General features: G+C 40.6%; 2 protein-coding genes across 6 annotated transcripts in view; one reads left to right on the top strand and one right to left on the bottom strand.

Moving 5' to 3' along the window:
• Nucleotides 1-3,961, bottom strand: part of Fancm (FA complementation group M) — a 53,391-nt gene extending 49,430 nt beyond the window's left edge. For 4 of the 5 annotated variants that reach the window (XR_015621896.1, XR_015621897.1, XR_015621895.1 and 1 more), the window contains exons 1-2: nucleotides 3,384-3,961; nucleotides 2,522-2,694 (exon numbers count right to left, since the gene is read on the bottom strand). Coding sequence is in view for 2 of the 5 variants with exons in the window: in XM_087553216.1 (XP_087409342.1) it covers nucleotides 2,522-2,694; nucleotides 3,384-3,855 (645 nt within the window). In the remaining 3 variants the exon portion in view is untranslated. 5 annotated transcript variants of the gene reach the window in all.
• Nucleotides 3,962-5,503: 1,542 nt separating this feature from the next.
• Fkbp3 (FKBP prolyl isomerase 3) lies at nucleotides 5,504-17,147 on the top strand. Its single transcript, NM_001106736.2, is given in 7 exon segments — nucleotides 5,504-5,634; nucleotides 9,154-9,255; nucleotides 10,072-10,179; nucleotides 12,210-12,345; nucleotides 13,288-13,355; nucleotides 15,426-15,523; nucleotides 16,642-17,147. Coding segments are annotated over 7 exon segments (675 nt in total). The 5' UTR covers nucleotides 5,504-5,526; the 3' UTR covers nucleotides 16,697-17,147.
• The last annotated feature ends 42 nt before the right edge of the window (nucleotides 17,148-17,189 follow it).

Below are 17,189 nucleotides of genomic sequence, written 5' to 3'. Positions count from 1 at the left end.
CTCTTTCTCTGACTCTTCTAAGAGACGCCTACCCATGCTCTCTTGTATGTCTTAACTTCTTCTGAATGCTTCCTATTAATCCCTGCACTGAAGCCTATATTAAAATATCTTTATTAAATCCCAACCTTGCTTCCAAAAAAAAAAATCATGTAATGTCTAGAAAGCTTTTGAAAATAAATGAATTAAATACAAGCTAACTCTACAAATGAATTTGCACATAGCTGGAATATAAAGTTTAAACTGTCTTTCAGGATGGAGGTAGTGAGAAGTGATGTAATCCAGCACTAGGGAAGGGGAAAGGCAGGAGGATTAGTAATAGTGTCAGGTCAGCTTTAGATACAGTGAGTTCAAGCCAGTTCTGGCTCAAATAATAAACAAACAAAGAAACATTAACTATTTTCCCAAATGTAAATAATAATCTGTATTAATCTAGAAAAATTTAAAAAATGAAATAGATATATTTCCTAGATACAGCTAAAATGATAATGGTAAGAAATTTAATTCTCACCATGGTGACACACGCCTTTAGTCCCAGGACTCAGGAGGTAAAGTCAGGCAGATCTCTCAGTTCAAGGCCAGCCTGGTCTACAAAGTGAATTCCAAGACAGCCAGAGCTACATAGAGAAATTCCATCTCAAAAAACTAAAATAAAAAGAAATAGGACTGGAGAGATGGCTCAGAGGTTAAGAGCACCGACTGCTCTTCTAAGGGTCCTGAGTTCAAATCCCAGCAACCACATGGTGGCTCACAACCATCTGTAATTGAGATCTGATGGCCTCTTCTTGTGTATCTGAAGACAGCTACGGTGTACTTAGATATATAATAAATAAAATAAATCTTTTTAAAAAAAAAAAAAAAGAATTTGCTCTTTGGAGCTGGAGAGAAGGCTCAGGGCTTAAGAGCACTCGCTGCTCTTCCGGAGGTCGTGAGTTCAATTCCTAGCAACCATACGGTGATTGACAACCATCTATAACTGGATCTGAAACCAGTGTCAGTAAGATGGGGTAAGATGACAGGCACTTGTCAGTCTTGAGTGTGTGTGATATACATATTCAACATACTTAGCAGTTTGGTTTGGTCATAGAAGTTATTCATCTCCTTAGGCTAAACGGAATTGTCTTTCTCCTTCCTTCTTCTATCTATTAAGTCAGTGTACCCTCATCTCTCCCACCTCAGGATTTGTCATAAAGGCATTTATTTTTTAAATATTTTTTAATTTACTTTTAGCTGTGTATATATGGGTGTGAATAAGTGGGACTGTGTACCTGTGACTGAAGGTGCCTTCAAGTCCAGAATAGGTTGTAGAGCTTGAGTTCCAGGTGGCCAACCTGGGGTTTGGGACAGAACTCTCTGCAAGGGCAGTGTGCACCCTTAACTGCTGGGCTGTCTCTGTAGCCAAAGTAGCCTTTTAAACATGTCCAATTGGAAGGTATCTGTGCTATTGTTACTGTTTAGATAGCATCTCCCCGTGAGTCCAGGTTGGCCTCCGACTGGGAATGCTCCTGACTCAGCCTCAGGCACACTGGCATTATAAGTGTATCAGAACTGGTGACTGGAGATGTATAATATCCATGCAGGAGGTAAGAAGGAGGAGAGAGCTCATTGGAATCTTGACCTCTGCGTTTAGGCTTGTATAGTTACTGCATAGTATAGAAAACAGGAAGTAAAGCTGGCCGTCTTATCACAAGTGCTGCTATTAGGATGGAGGGTACAGAATAGGAAGAGAAAGAAGGAAAGTCAGAGGCTTGATTTCACTGCCAGTTTGTGAGTTTGTAGTTTCCATGGAGACAAGTTAGACTGTTACTGTATTACTCGGTATTGTCCTACGAAGAATTATCATTTGTTTGTTTATTTATTTATTTTTAAAGAATTATTGATTTTATTTTATCTATATGAGTGCACCTTCGCTATCTTCAGACACACCAGAAGAGGTCATCAGATCCCATTACAGATGGTTGTGAGCCACCATGTGGTTGCTGGGAATTGAACTCATGACCTCTGGAAGAGCAGTTGGGTGCTCTTAACCTCTGAGCCATCTCTCCAGCCCCAAAGAGCAAATTCTTAAAGCTGGAGATTCTTATTAGGAAGGAAGGCAAGAAACGGAACCCACATCTGACATTAATGGCCTGTTAAAGTTAAGAAGATAGCAGTGCTCAGTGTGGTAGCATATGCCAGTAGTTCTAGCAGAGGCCAGCAGAGCTCTAAAGTTCAAGGCCAGCCTGGTCTACATAGTGAGTTCTAGGCCAGCAAAGTTACATAGAGAGATGCTGTCTCATAAAAGAAAAAAGAGAAAGAAAGAAAAGGAGAGAAGGGCTGGGAGTTTAAAGGGGGAAGAAAAAGAAAAAAGAAAGGGGGGCAGCAAACACAGATCTGAATGGACAAAGGAGTGGATTTCCCATCACCCTCCGCTCTGACAGAGTGAATGCAAGGCTTTTATAATCACAGTAGCAATATTTCCCATCACTGAGACTTACTTCCCCAAATGTCCCTTAACAATATATGCATTTGACAAAATGATTACCTGGCAGTAAGCGTAGTTCCCAAGAGCCTTATGAGCTTCATCAACCACAAGACACTTTACATGGGCAGCAGGGACAGCCCCTCTAGTCAGGTCATTTACCATAACTTGAGGTGTAAGAAAAAGAACCCTCCTGCTAGACCATATCTCCTTCCTGTTGACAGCTTGAGTTGAACCTGTGAATAAAAGTGACAGTGGAGTAGGGTGTGGGGGCAGTCCCCTGTCATCCAGGACTCTGGAGCTTGAGGTAAGTCATCTGTAAGTTCAAGGCTAGCTTGTTCTACATATGAAATTCAAGGCATACAGCAAAACCCTGTCTCAAAACAAAAGTGAAGAAACACACCGCAGGGCAGTGAAGCTTCAGACCATCATCTATAGACTAAACAGCCTGGCCTACTTTCTGAATACACTCATGCTCTGGTAGTCTACTTAAAGGGAGAGAAATTGGACAATCATCATGTTATATCTTGGAGCTCTGATGCAACCCAAGGGTCAAAGCCGACTATAACTATAAGTTATCTATAACTGCAATGACAATGTTTTTAGAGAATTCCTGCAGAAGAATATAAGATCTGGAGAAAAGCAAATTCTTCAACCGGGAAATACTCCTCAGAAAGGATGCCAAGAAATATGTTCAGCTTACCCCTCCACCTCCACACACAAATGTTTCAAAACCCTGGCAATTTACAAGATACCTCTGAAAGTAACTAGAGAAAGCTTATGCATCAGACTGGGCTTTGCTACCGACAGACGACGTCTTTTGGTAAAGAATGTAAAATGAACACATTTGCACTGGGGAATCTGCCTGCATAGCTATTTCCACAAGAGCAGGCCTTTCCCCAGAAGCCTCGTTTGTCTGAGATACCTGTCATTTCAGCCATGTGAGACTGTGGAATACCCATCACGTGGAAGCAGGCTTCCATCTGCTGTGTCACCAGGGGCTTCGTGGGTGCCATGAAAACCACCTTGCCAGAAGGGAACCAGCGGTAGAAATTATACATGACCACGGCGGCAATAAAGGTCTTCCCCAGACCGGTGGGCAAGCACACCAGGGTGTTGCAGAACAGCGCGGTCCTGGAGATGTCCAGCTGGTAGTCGCGCACGGGGCAATTGGTGGGGTAGATCCACAGGGCGCCCGCAGCCGCGCAGAAGCCGCCATCCCCGGGATCCAGTTGCTGTTCAGCCTCGTAAGCTGCCACCAACAGCACCTCATCGTCCTCCTCCGGGAGAGACTCCGTCACCGCGGGCGAGCGCGGCTGGCCGCAGCCCGGAGCGCCGGCGCCTCGCACGAGGCTCGGGCCCCACGTCTGGAAGAGCGTTCTCTGCCGTCCGCTCATGATGCCCAGCAGCAGCGGGGCTCCGCTGAGGAAGCCGCCCGGACCGCGGTGCAACCGACACGGATCGGACGCCCATCAGTCTCCCGCCAGTGACACAGTGGAACCCGGGGGGCGGGACTGGCCGCAGCCGGTCGGGTTGAAGAATCCGCCGCCGACTTTGCGGCAGGAAGATGATTGGTTGCCATTCCGGAAACCAGCTGAAACGCATGCGTGTTGAGCGAAGTTGGGCGAGTGTCTGGATTTAGTCGCCTTTGCAAGTTTTGTTTTGCTTTGTACTCTTCCCTTTCCCTAGCGGGTTTAAATGTATTCTCAAACCTGGAGTGGTGGCTCTGGCCTGAGGTGATGTCTGGAGAATCATGAGGTCAAGGTTGTCCTTGGTTACCAGAGTTGCTAGGCCAAGAGTAACATGAGTAAATAGAATGTAGTTTTTGCTCTTCTTCAAATGAGGTATCACTGTTAACCTGATACTACTACATACAATGTTAAGATACATAACTTTGTGATCCCAGGGCAAGCATCCATTGTGACCGTAAAATGATTGAATATTTAAACCTGAAGATGAGAGTAAAAGCAAAAGTAGAGTTAAATAATTAATATTTTTCTCCATTTATCCTGTTACAAATGGCAACTTTAATGTTTTGCCTGTCTAAAGAAAGTGAATGTAATCTGGCTCTGTATTGAGAAACTAAAACAAATTTTTGTCATGGTATTTCTTTTTCTGTTTCCCTCCGTATGTTTTTGTTTCACACAAAGGTCTTGCTCGGAGGCTCACTCTGGTCTGGAACTGAGCATGTAGATCAAAATGGTCTTGAGCTGGCCAATGTCCTGCCTCAGCTTGTAAAGGGCTATACAGGCTCCTGAGTGCTTCAGGCATACAGATTTAGAGCAGTAAGCGTTCTTGTGCAGTTCTGTTAGTCATAGCTTTCTGCTTTCAGACTTGGGTACCAGTACAATTTTAGTAAATCTCTGTTCCCTCAGTTACTGAAGCAAAGTACAAACACACGTAGCTCCTGCTGTATCGGAAAGATGTATTTTAAGTGTAGCTTAATTGCATTGTTTTATTCAAGCTTCTAAATTTGTAGGCAAAACTCTGTTGGGGGAGGTTTCCATTTAGTTTTGTGAAAATTGTTTGATGGACAAGTACTAAGTCAATTTAGATAAGATTAGAATAGAACTAGATAAAACGAAACAGAAAACTCGAATGCTGTTATTTTCTTTAAAGAGTTTACAATCTGTACTTTTAAAGACGTAGTAGGCCGTAAATAATAAACAGGTGGGGCTTAGAAAGCGTCAAAATAAGCTTTGACATCATCACTGCGTTCATCAGGCTAACCGACTACCACAGATCTTTCTACTCAACAAGGCTCTCACAACCCAGCCTTGACATCACCCTAGCCCACGTCTCAATCCCCTTTAGGACGACGGCGGCCCCGCCCCTGAGTTTCCCTGCAGGCCCCAAGAAGACTAAGAATGGCAGAAGCCCCGCCCCCTCGAGCATGGCGCATGCCCAGGCCACGCTTCAGGGGTGGGGCTGCGTAGAATATGTGGGCTGACTCAGCAAGGCATAGGACCCACCCCTAGAGCGTGGCGCAAACCCGGGCCACGCCCTGGGGGCGGGGCAGCGCCGGGCTGAGGCGGGCTGGCTCAGTGCAGCAGCAGCAGCGGGGGAAGATGGCGGCGGCTGTTCCGCAGCGTGCATGGACCGTGGAGCAGCTGCGCAGCGAGCAGCTGCCCAAGAAGGACATTATCAAGTTTCTGCAGGATCACGGTTCAGATTCGGTACCAAAGGCTTCTGGGCGGCCGGGCTGGGGCGTCCCGGGGCCACTTCACCCCCCCGGAGATGCCTTACATACCGGATTCCTCCGTGCCCCCGCCCTCGCCTTCTGTGGCCCGTGCTGGCCAGGCCCGAGCGGCCCGCGTGAGCTCCCACCCCTTGGGCCGCCCCAGTTTCTGCGGGGATCAGCCCTTGTTTCCTAGGCCAAGGAGCTGCGATCGTAGATTTAAATCTCAGTTGGGATCTGTGAGGGCCGAGGACCTGAGAAAATGGAACCTTGAAATGTTGGCGTCTCAGGCGGGGGCGAGGAACGGGGAGTGCATGCTTCCCGGGCTCAGAGTGTGCTGGCCACTGGGAAATGGGAGGGGTGTAAAGCTGTGAGGGAGTCTCGTGTGCATCTTGTTTGTCTTACCAGTGTATTAAATACACTGGTCCTAAATACAATGAACTATAATCTGTGATTTTCAAAAACCCATGTATTAGTGTTTTAACTTTTTCGTTCCAAAGCCTTTTACAAAATACCTTAGGGGAATTAAATGCGAATTTTTAATATTGTGGTCTTCTATGATTATAAGCACGCAGATTTGAAAAATTCTAGTTGTATAATGCAGTTTTCAGCCTTGTCTGCATATTAGCCACCCATTTTGTAGTCACAGGATTATTTTGTTAGACTTTGACTTCTTGTCCTTCAGAAAGGGTCATTCATTCCGTCCACCCTCACCCCCCAACTCCTTAATGTGTTTTGGAGGCAGCATCTTACATAGCCCAGACTAGCCTCACACTCACCTCACATTCACCTCGAAAGTGCTAGGGATAACAGCCCTGCGCCATATATGTCCTGTTCCATACCTCAGCTAAATTGTTGAATGATGGTACACGTTGTGCACATATCTACTGTTCAGAAATAGAAAGTGCGGCCTAAATTAGGTTTTCCTACAGTTTTCCAGAATCTAAAATGTCAAAATAGTGAGTGTTGTGTGATTCCAAAGTGAAAATGAATTTGGTGACAGACATTTAAATGCGTATTTTCCAGTCATCATTCACCTATTCATGCCTGTGTTTTTAGAGTCCTGCTATTTCAGTTTAAAAAAGTTTCTGGGTTCCTTTGAAAAGATTGTTTTTTCACTTAAGATCTCGTTGGGAGATTCAGGAACTCTCACACATGGCATCAGGATATGGTTCAGCCCATATTTTGGAGCATGTGCAGTAACCTGGAGACCTGTGTTTGAATGAATACGCAAGGGTGAAAGGGAAAGACACCCTTGCAGATAGACCTGTATATCATTTTACTGGATAGTCTCTTAAGCCATTATAATTTTCAGCAGTAGAGTTAGGCATTTAATACCTGAATACTGTACTTCTCTAAGCTGTCTTTAAACAGCTTATTTATCCCAATGTAAAATGTAAAGTTTTTAATTTTTTCCCTTCTTTTAGACTCTTAGGCTACGCTGACCTGACTTGGACAATTTCAAGGGACTTGAAACAAATAACAGTTTTGTAATAATTTCTTTTCCCCAGTGATCATTCTCTTACCTAAATTAGTTGATGGTCATTATTTTTGTTAATCATAAAACATTAAATAGTTGTATTTTAGATATTTTTCTGGAATCTCAAAGAAATAACAAGAGTGTTGAAGTAACTGATTATTCTATATAACCAGCTTTTATCTCCTTTCAACAGTCCTTCATCAGTTAAAATCAGTTTTTTATAGTAGTAGAGGTCTTGGTGGTCTATGCCTTTAATCCTAGAGGCAGGTAGATCTGAGTTCCAGGTCAGCCTGGACTCCACAGTAAATTCTAGGCTGGGCAGGGTTACAAACAGAGAGGAAGGAGAGAAAAGGTAAAGACAGAAAAATGCAGTGGAGACAAAAACAAAAAGTAGCTTACAGAACTCTTTGGTGCAGGAGACAGCTTGAGAAAATAAGAAGATTTGGAGGTTCAGAACTTCCAAATACAGCAAAGGAAGGAGACTGGAATAAAGGGCTGGAGAAATGGCTTACAAGTGTGATGTTATGTTAGGATGCCCAGGACCACTCTGAAGCTGTAGGAGGGAGTATGTGCCTATACTCACAATGTCTCATGGGAAATGGAGACTAGAGAATCCTTGGAAGCTCTTAGGCCAGTGAGCCTGTAAGAAAGAACCTGTCTTAACATGGAGAGCAACGCCCGCATATGGAATTCTGACTTGAACATACCATGCATGCTTTTTGTGTGTCCATAGGCACTCACAAACACACAAAGGTGTTTTAAAAATTGGGTTTTTAAACACAAGGTTTTTAACCTTCACCAGATTTTAAGATGAACATACTATGAATTTATTGATTTTTTTTTTTTTTTAACTTTTGTTGTTGCTTACTTTTTGCTTCTTGAGACAGTCTTACTGGGAACATAAAGTTGGCCCAGAGCTCTCCATCCTGACTCAGTCTTGAAGATGCTTTGTTATTTTACATTTATATTTATATATTGGCTTAATGTGTGTGGGCATGAGGGCCGTGACACTTGTGGAGTTCAGAGGACAACTTGTAAGAATCAGTTCTCTGGGTGTGGGCTCTGGGGATCAAATCCAGGCTTGTGCAATGTGACAGACTATTCCACATCAATTTATACTTCTGCTAATCTTGTACTGTAGAGAACCTGGGTCTTTTAGACCTTACTCTGTGTGTGTGTGGGGGGGGGGGAGGGCTCAGAAGACAGCTTTCGGGAGCCTGTTCTCTCCAGTTCAGGGCACATGGATTAAACTCAGGTCATCAGACTATCCTCTAGGCCTAAACACTGTTCTTTGAAAAGCTTGGTCTCCAGACTAAGGTAGTAAGATTTTAGTCCAGATAAAATAGTTCCTGGTAGCCATTCCGGACAAGGATTGAGGCTTCCAAAGGCATGGCAGAAAGCACTCTATCAGGAGCAACTGCTTATCGTATGCTAGATGTCTAGGTAATCTTTTCTGTGTATTCTGTAATGGGAGAAAGGTTAGAATGAGTCTGTCTCCCATATGTACTATATAGATCTTGCCCTTTAATACCTGATTTTAAAATCTGCTTTTTAAGAATGAGATTAAAAATAGTGTTTGCTTTATTTCTTCATTATTACTATTAAAAATCATAGCAGCTAGCACAAAAAGATTGTTTCTAAGTTTCTAGGTTTTAAGACAGGGATACCAACTTTTATCTCCTTACTATCTGACCAGACTGGTCTTGAATTTGTGAGCTCAAGGGATCCTCCTGCCTCAGAGTAGAATCATGGCAGGCTCCATTTTCTTTTCTTTCCTTGAGTCAGGGTCTCATGTATCTCAGCCTGGTGGTGAATTTCACTGTATACCTGGCCATGGCCTTGCTGCCTCTCAGTGCAGGGATTTAAGGTGTGCAAATGCAGTTTATGTGGTGTGTGGAACAGAGCCCAGTGGTTTGTGTGTGACAGTCAAGCCCTCTACTTCTTGAGTTAGAGCCTCAGTTCCAGACTCCATTTCTACTTTTAGATCCTTTCCACTTGAGGGAAAATGGTTGAACTAATAAGCTTTTTTCTTTGTAGTTTCTTGCAGAACATAAATTACTGGGAAACATAAAGAACGTAGCTAAAACTGCTAATAAGGACCATTTGGTTACTGCCTACAACCATCTTTTTGAAAGTAAGGTAAGTGATAATATCCTAGTAAGAGAATTTCATTTAGAAATCTTATTTCTATACACAAATTTTAAGTACAGTTTTCTTTTTGAAGGGTAAGTTGGGGTTTTCCCACCTGTAGTTTTTCTTAGCTGTGATCATAATTGGGCTTTCTGTCATATCAAGCAAGGCTAATTTAAAACACAGTTCAGTTTTTGGGCTATTTTCTTTTAATTGGATGTTTTCTTTATAAAGATTTATGTATATGAGTAGCTGTCTTCAGACACACCAGAAGAGGGCATCAGATCCCATTACAGATGGTTGTGAGCCGCCGCCATGTGGTTGCTGGGAAGACCTTTAGAAGAACAGCCATCTTAACTACTGAGCCATTTCTCCAGCCCTTGGGGTATTTTTAAAGGAACCAGATTAAATTCTTAAGTAATAAATCCATTAAGTCAGGTGACATTCTCTACACTCTTGTTAAAGAATTCACTGGTTTAGATAAGCCTTTAAGAAAAACAGATTTTTAAAGAGTTTTAACATTTGTTTACTGTAAAGTGATTATCATTTACAAGAAAAAATTTTTAAGGAAGAGCTATGAGCGCATACATCTCTAGTTGCTTGTCTGAAGGTCATGATGCTTGTTTAGAATTTGTATCATGTAGTGGTTTAAGGGTCAAGAGTTACTGACTTTGTTTTCAGGTGATCCCCTTGGAAAGTTGACTTTTGTTACACTCATTGAGGGATATTGTGTCTTCATTTCAGAATGCTCATTTCCTGAAAGGGAACTCTAGATACTCTTCCTAGTTATTAGTCTTCAGTACTCATTTTATAATTTTTTAACAGCGTTTCAAGGGTACTGAAACTATAAGTAAAGTATCTGAACAGGTGAAAAACGTGAAGCTTAATGATGATAAACAGAAAGATTCCAAGTCTGAAGAGACCCTTGATGAGGTTTGTATACATTTTACCTTTCTCCTTTGTCTTCTTTATGCATACTAGGGATTGAACCTAGGACCTCATGAATGGTAGACAAATGTTATGCCATTGAGCTAATCGCAAGTACTTATTTTAGTTTGAGAAGGGCTTCACTAAGTTGTACAGGCTGGCCCCCCATCACTTGACTAGAAGTCATTTATACCCCCACCTTGAAGCCCACCTAACATTTGCTTTAAGTCTCAAAATAAACTGAGGCATGGTTGAATGCAGCCACTTTCTTAGAACTAAGCTGTGATTTGGACTATAGTGATTTGGACTATAGTGACTCCCTATCCTAGTATAGAAATAAGACAAAGAGCTGGTAGCTTCTGGCTAGAGCTCCCAAGCTTTCTGAACTATTTTAAGAACCTGATTCTGTAGCCAAGTCAGGCTGAATAAAGAAACTTTGTTATTTTTAGCCTTTCTAATGAACATAGTGTGCCTAGCTATGGAAACAGTCCATGCCTGGTTTCAAGATGTGAGCTCATGTCCTATCTTCCCCAGCTCAAGTTTTACATTGCTGTATAAAGTTTGAAGAATCGGATAAAATCTTTTTGTTGGTGAGATACATTTTACTTTGTAGTTTAGGTTGGTTTCAAACTCTTGATTTTTGTACCTTAACCAGTACAAGAATTGTTAAGTTCAGCTATAATAAGCTCATTCCATTGCAGCAGTCAGTATCAACTTTTAAAGCATTTGGGTATGTTTTCACAGAGTGTAAGTTAAGGTGTAGTAAAGTCAGATAGTTATGTGATTAAAGCCAGGTAATTTCATAGCTTTTTTTCCTCTTGGTCAGAAAGCACAAATTAATATCTGTAGGTATGTACACATAAAGCAATTTGGATGAATTTATTATAAGACCGAATAATAGATTGTTGAAGAGTTAAGAACCAGTGGTGGTATATATTTTTAATCCTAACACTCAGGAGGCAGAGGAAGGCAGATCTCTGTGACTTCAAGGTCAGCCTGGTCTACAATAGTGAGTACCAAGATAGCAAAGGCTATGTAGTCATACGTTGGCCCCCCAAAATTTGTATAGAAAGATTTTTCTAGTAAAAACACAATTTCTTAAGAGCCAGAAGCAATTCAAAGAATCTTAAAGGGTTATTTTTAAGACCTGTAGCTTTGACATGTAGAAGCTCTGTGAATACTTAATTTTTTTATTTTCCTGTGTAGAAATAAGACTCTCAAAAAAAAGAGAAAGAAAATAAAGGCTCTTGTTTTATGTTATTAAGTTGGGAATATTGAAGTAAAAAATACATTTTCTCCTTCTTTCTAGATCTCTCCCTTACTAAACCTGTACTCATCTGTTATACTTTGGAACGACAAAGGAAAAATAGTAAAGAAATGAGCACAAATTCATGTGAAGCTGGTCAATTCTTGGCCAAAGTTACAAGACAGTATTTTAAAAATCAGAATACAATTTATTACTCGAATGGGTACTCATGTGGCTCACAAGATGTATTTCTTTTGTATATCTCATCTTGTTACTGACTGGCCTGGAACTCAAAATGTTTATCAGGCTAGCCTTGGGTTCACAGATATGCTGTCTGCCTCTTTGAGTGCTAGGATTAAAGGTGTGTGCCACCATTCCTGGGTCCATCTAAGATTCTTTAGGGGTCATATACAGGTTGTGGATAGTGGCAGCATAACTTTTTATCTTCATTATCTAGGATGGAAAAAATCTAGTAATACAATTATTGGTGCCTGTACAAATCAAATTTTGTTTGATTGTGTGTGTCAGGGGTATCATAATGCCTTAGGAATTTAGTAGTAGTTTTCTGAGACTTTATGGAATGATGAACACAGTCATGCCTTAAGTTTCCAAAGATGCTCTAAGTTATATAACGTTCAGTTATGGCCTTGTGTTTGAATAGTATTCTCATTGTTGAGTTGAAAGTTTCTTATAGGTGTTGGCTACTGGTAGTTTATCACTCTGATCTGACTTTGATAATATTAGTTGTCTTTTTAAAAGGACATAAATAACTATATGCATTTAATTTTAGGGTCCACCCAAATATACAAAATCCGTTCTAAAAAAGGGAGATAAAACCAACTTTCCTAAAAAGGGAGATGTTGTTCACTGCTGGTATACAGGAACACTCCCAGATGGAACTGTTTTTGATACTAACATTCAAACAAGTAAGTGTTGACTTTTGTGTGGTAGACAAATGGCATGCCTTCTTCACCTCCTTTGCTTTTACTTTTCCCTGATGTTTACCGTTCATGGGTTGCTGGTTAGCTAATCTTGATTATTTGGCAAGCAAAGGATGAGGAACTTGAAAGTTTTGTCTGTTTTAGATCTCTTGAACTTGTTAGAGCTTTGGTTTGGCTGTCAGTTGTGGCACTCCAAGAACAGTGGAAGTGGTATCCTCTCCACTCCTGGGTACTTGTGTGGCCATGATTGAGGGAGGTCAGTACTCTCTGCCTACTTTGCCAATAGTGCACTCTTCAATTAACTACTCAGCCCCATGGGAGTGAGGAATTTGTTCCTATAAAAAAAAGCATTAATATTATGCATATAATACCTCTTAAAGGTCCCCTCAAACTTTCAACATAGTGACATTGGGGACCAAGCCTCAGTATCAAGTTAGTAAAGCAAAAAGTAAAGCAAATATTAATGCTTTTTTTTATAGGAACAAATTCCTCACTCCCATGGGGCTGAGTAGTTAATTGAAGAGTGAAAACGCTTTAGGGTTTTAATGTAAAAGATTAAAAATGAGCTGGATATGTGGTAGCTGATATCCTTAATGCCAGCACTCTGGAGACAAAAGGCCAGGTTAGGATCAGAAGTTGTAGCCCAGCTGTGCAGTAAGATTCTCCCTCGCTGGAAGAAAGAAGGCAATAGGGCATGTTATTTAGTAGTCCTGATCCTCTGCTTTTGTGTGTTCACCTTGAGGTTACATGAACCTGTTAGTTAGCGAAAATGTATGGGTATGCATGCATGCATGCAGCACAAAACATACTTCAAATGTTTTAAGATTACTTTTGTAACTTTTGGTGTAGTTCTTAAGTGCCTAATATTACAGTTTAGAGCATAATTAAAACAAAAGTATGTGATTAAAAGGAAAATCTATTTTGCAGGTTCAAAGAAGAAGAAAAATGCCAAGCCTTTAAGTTTTAAGGTTGGAGTAGGCAAGGTTATCAGAGGAGTAAGTAAAGATGGCAAATGAGTATATAGGTATTCTGTGAACTCATTGTTTTGACAGCTGAGTAGTTGTACCACAATTTTTGTATCCATTCCTCTGTTGAAGGGATAGGTATTCTAAATATGTGTTGTTTGTGGTGTAAGGCTCTAAAAAGTTTTGACTGTGGGGAAAGAGCAGCTTTGTGAAGGAACACTGCTTAGCATATGAAAGCATACCTTGGGCTAGAGAGATGGCTCAGTGGTCAAGAGCACTGACTGCTCTTCCAGAGGTACTGAGTTCAACCCAGCAATCACATGGTGGCTCACAGCCATCTGTAGTAAGATCTGATGCCCTCTCCTGGTGTGTCTGAAGACAGCTACAGTGTACTCACATACATAAAATAAATAAATCTTTAAAAAAAAAAAAAAAGAAAGAAAGAAAGCATACCTTGATTAAACTGTAAGTGTACCTTAGATCTGTAGCTATGAACGAACACCATGACCAAGGCAACCCTTATAAAAAGGCAAGGTTGCATTAGTTCATTGACCTCATAGCCAGGAGCATAAAGACAGGGTGCTGAAATAGTAGCTGAGATTTTTATATCCTCATCAGCAGGTACCAGGCAGGAAACTGGGCCTGGAAGGGGCTTTTGAAACCTCAACATACCTCCTCCAAACAAGGCCACACTTTTTTTTTTTTAATGATTTTTTAATTCTATATACATTGGTATCTTTCCTGCATATATTTCATGTGAGGGTGTTGAATGCCCTGGAGCTGGATTTACAGACAGTTGTGAGCTGCCATGTGGGTTCAGGGAACTGAATGAGAATCCTCTGGGAAGAGCAGTCTTAACCATTGAGCCATCTCTTCAGCCACTTTCTTTATCCTTACAGTCATCAGCTGGGGACTATGCACCTAAATGACCCTTTAGGGGACATTCTCATTCACTCTACCACAACACACAGACATTTTTTTAAAGTCCAAAATTTAGGGTTGGTGATACAACAAAAATAATCTTTGAAGTCAGACAGACATCGTACTATCCTTACTGGCTGATCTGGTACAAGTTTTCCACGTGTCAGTTTCCTAATATCCTGGGCCTGGCATGCAGGCTTATACCTAGCATATATAGGAAGATGTAGATAGATCTCTAAGTCAGCCCCTCCTAGATAACAAGTGCAGGCAAACCCAGGGCTACAGAGACCCTGTCTGAAAAAAAAAAAAAAAACAATATTTACAAACCCCAGAGGTATAAACTGAGTATAATTTAATATAATAGGGACTCATACACTTGTGCCTATATATAAGTTTTTACTATTTTTCTTAGTAAGATACTGTGTCAGAAAACAACCTTAAACAACCTTTCACATTTAGGCTTTCTATAAAATACAGCCTTTTTGTCACCTATAATGAAAACATGTATTCCACTGAAATACTTGCAGAAACAGGAATTATTTCTTCCTTCTATAAATAGAATGCTTTTGTTTGCACAAGCATATGGGAAATAACAAAGTAAATCTTAAGAATGTTAGACTTAGTAGGATGAACCCTATCCATTGTTCAAATTAAAGTTCCTCAAAAATTCAAATGATTATAACCAAAATGCTTAGTGTAGCTATAAAAAATGACATACTGCTTTCTGTATGTCTAAGACTCTTATATAGAACTCATATGTCTAAGACTCTTATATAGAACTCAAAAATAATACAAAACACCAAGTCAAATGTTTTAGTTGTGAAGGTGTAGCTTGATTGACAAGTACAAGGTTTGCTCTCTAACTCAACAAAGGCTGAGTGGAGCCTTCAGGGGAGTCAAGCCAGGGCTACATAGACCAGAGTTTGTCTCAAAACACACACACAGATATTTTGTGTTTTGTATATGCTATGTGTATAAATATTCATAAAGGTTAAAAAAGAGGGGGTTTCTTCAGGAGGAGCTGTTTGATGTGGGTTCTGAGAACTGAAGTCTTGTCCTCACTAAGTTCCCATTAACTTCTGAGCCATCTCCATCCCTAATAGAATTAAAAATAGGTATATCTATCACTCTGATTACATGTTTTTTGAAAAAATTGACAAAAATTTATTTTGCTTTTAGTGGGATGAAGCACTCTTAACTATGAGCAAAGGAGAAAAGGCTCGACTGGAGATTGAACCAGAATGGGCCTATGGAAAGAAAGGACAGCCGGACGCCAAGTATCCTTTTTCCTTTGTAGCACACACCCTCCCCACCCCAAGTTTGCCACCAAGCCTTTTAACCCGAATTCCAGATTCTTAGGCCCACAAGTTGTTCTTAGACCTCCATTGGCATGTTATGGGAATGTATAGGATAAGACACAAGCATAGAGTAAATGTTTTTAAGACCACCTGGAGAGATGAAAAATGCTGTTGAAGTAATCCACCAAATCACGATTCCTTTCTAGTCTTCCTGATGTGGACAGTCTTCCTTTGCCCTGGTTGAGGATACAGGAACGTGATACTGACTGACTGGTACTGGTATTTTCTGTCAGTGCAAGTAGTCAGACTTTGTTCTGTTCTTTTTTTCCCTTTCTCGCTTTGTGTTATAGGAATGAAACAGTTTACTACATGTAAAATGAAGGAGACCACAGTAAAAATAAGCATTTTATAAGTATTTATTAATGATTACAGCATTTCTATGATAGGCCCCAATTTGTCAACAATTACAAAAGCAGAAAGGCAATGATTCTAGACCATTTAGACTAAATTGACCTGATAGTTAAGTGGGAAGTTAAGTTTTAGCTGTTGATTTCATTCTTGTTGGCCAAATTAGTTTTGCTATTATAATTGTAGATGATAAGGAATGAGGTTTGAGGTTGGAAGTTCTCTCTGTCGTCTTCAAAATGTTAAATTCATGTCGTGTGAAATCATAAGACTGCATAAAGAAAGCCTTCTCACTTTCTGTTTCTTAGAGATGGTAGCATTGTAGAGAGCAGACTCTCCTTAGAAGGCAGAGGCAGACATCTCTGAACCTAAGTGCTGGGCTTTAAAGCTGTGCACCACCAAGCACACCTAAACTTGTCTTTTAATTCACGGTAGATGAATACATCTTTTGAATACAGTGTTGGTAGCATTAGTGAGGTATTGATCATCAAGTTTACTTTTAGGAAACTCAAGCTAGCCTGAGTCAAATACAAACCTGTCCTCTCAGGAGGACAGTCAAGAGATTGATTGTTACTAGTACAAGCTCTGGCTTTCCCTAGAACTTTTACTTCTGACTTCACAACCCTAATGTGCTATGGTTTAGTGGTTAGGGGAGAGGCACTTTTCAAGTTTTCCTTGACCATTTCCCACAGAATTCCACCAAATACCAAGCTCATTTTTGAAGTAGAATTAGTAGATATTGACTGAAACCACCAGTACATCAGCAAACATAAAAACCTAATGTGGCTAATTAGAGCTTGTTACTATTGTAAGGAAAGATCAACTGGAAAATTTAAACAATTTAAAGCTTGTTTACTTGATCTCAACTTTTGAGAAACATAATCCCCTGTAACTCCCTTTAAGTCTCAAATATTTTCCTACAGCTATGTAAAGTATTCAAGAGAGCTGCTTTTCCTTTACCTCATAAACTAAAGGCTCAATAAAAATGTCATGGATTGTCTTGACTTATTCTGTGTTCTGTATTCTAATTCGGATAAGAGCTAGTGACTTTGCCCAAAGAGTTGAACTGCTTATCAAGCCTTTGTCAAGGACATGTAAAAAATAATACTTTATGGTGAAAGTTAAAAGGCACAGGACTTGAAACAAAACCAAACAACTAAAGCATTCTTGTAAGAAGATAATAAATTTAGTTTACTTCAAGAAAATGTTAATCTCTATTTTGTGTACCTCCCCCAAATGA

This window comes from Rattus norvegicus, chromosome 6, assembly GCF_021556685.1.
Source record: "Rattus norvegicus strain SHRSP/BbbUtx chromosome 6, alternate assembly SHRSP_T2T, whole genome shotgun sequence".
In the NCBI taxonomy this organism is placed as follows: Eukaryota; Metazoa; Chordata; class Mammalia; order Rodentia; family Muridae; genus Rattus; species Rattus norvegicus.
Note: the sequence above shows the minus strand (reverse complement) of the source record. Positions and strands in the feature narration are given on the sequence as shown.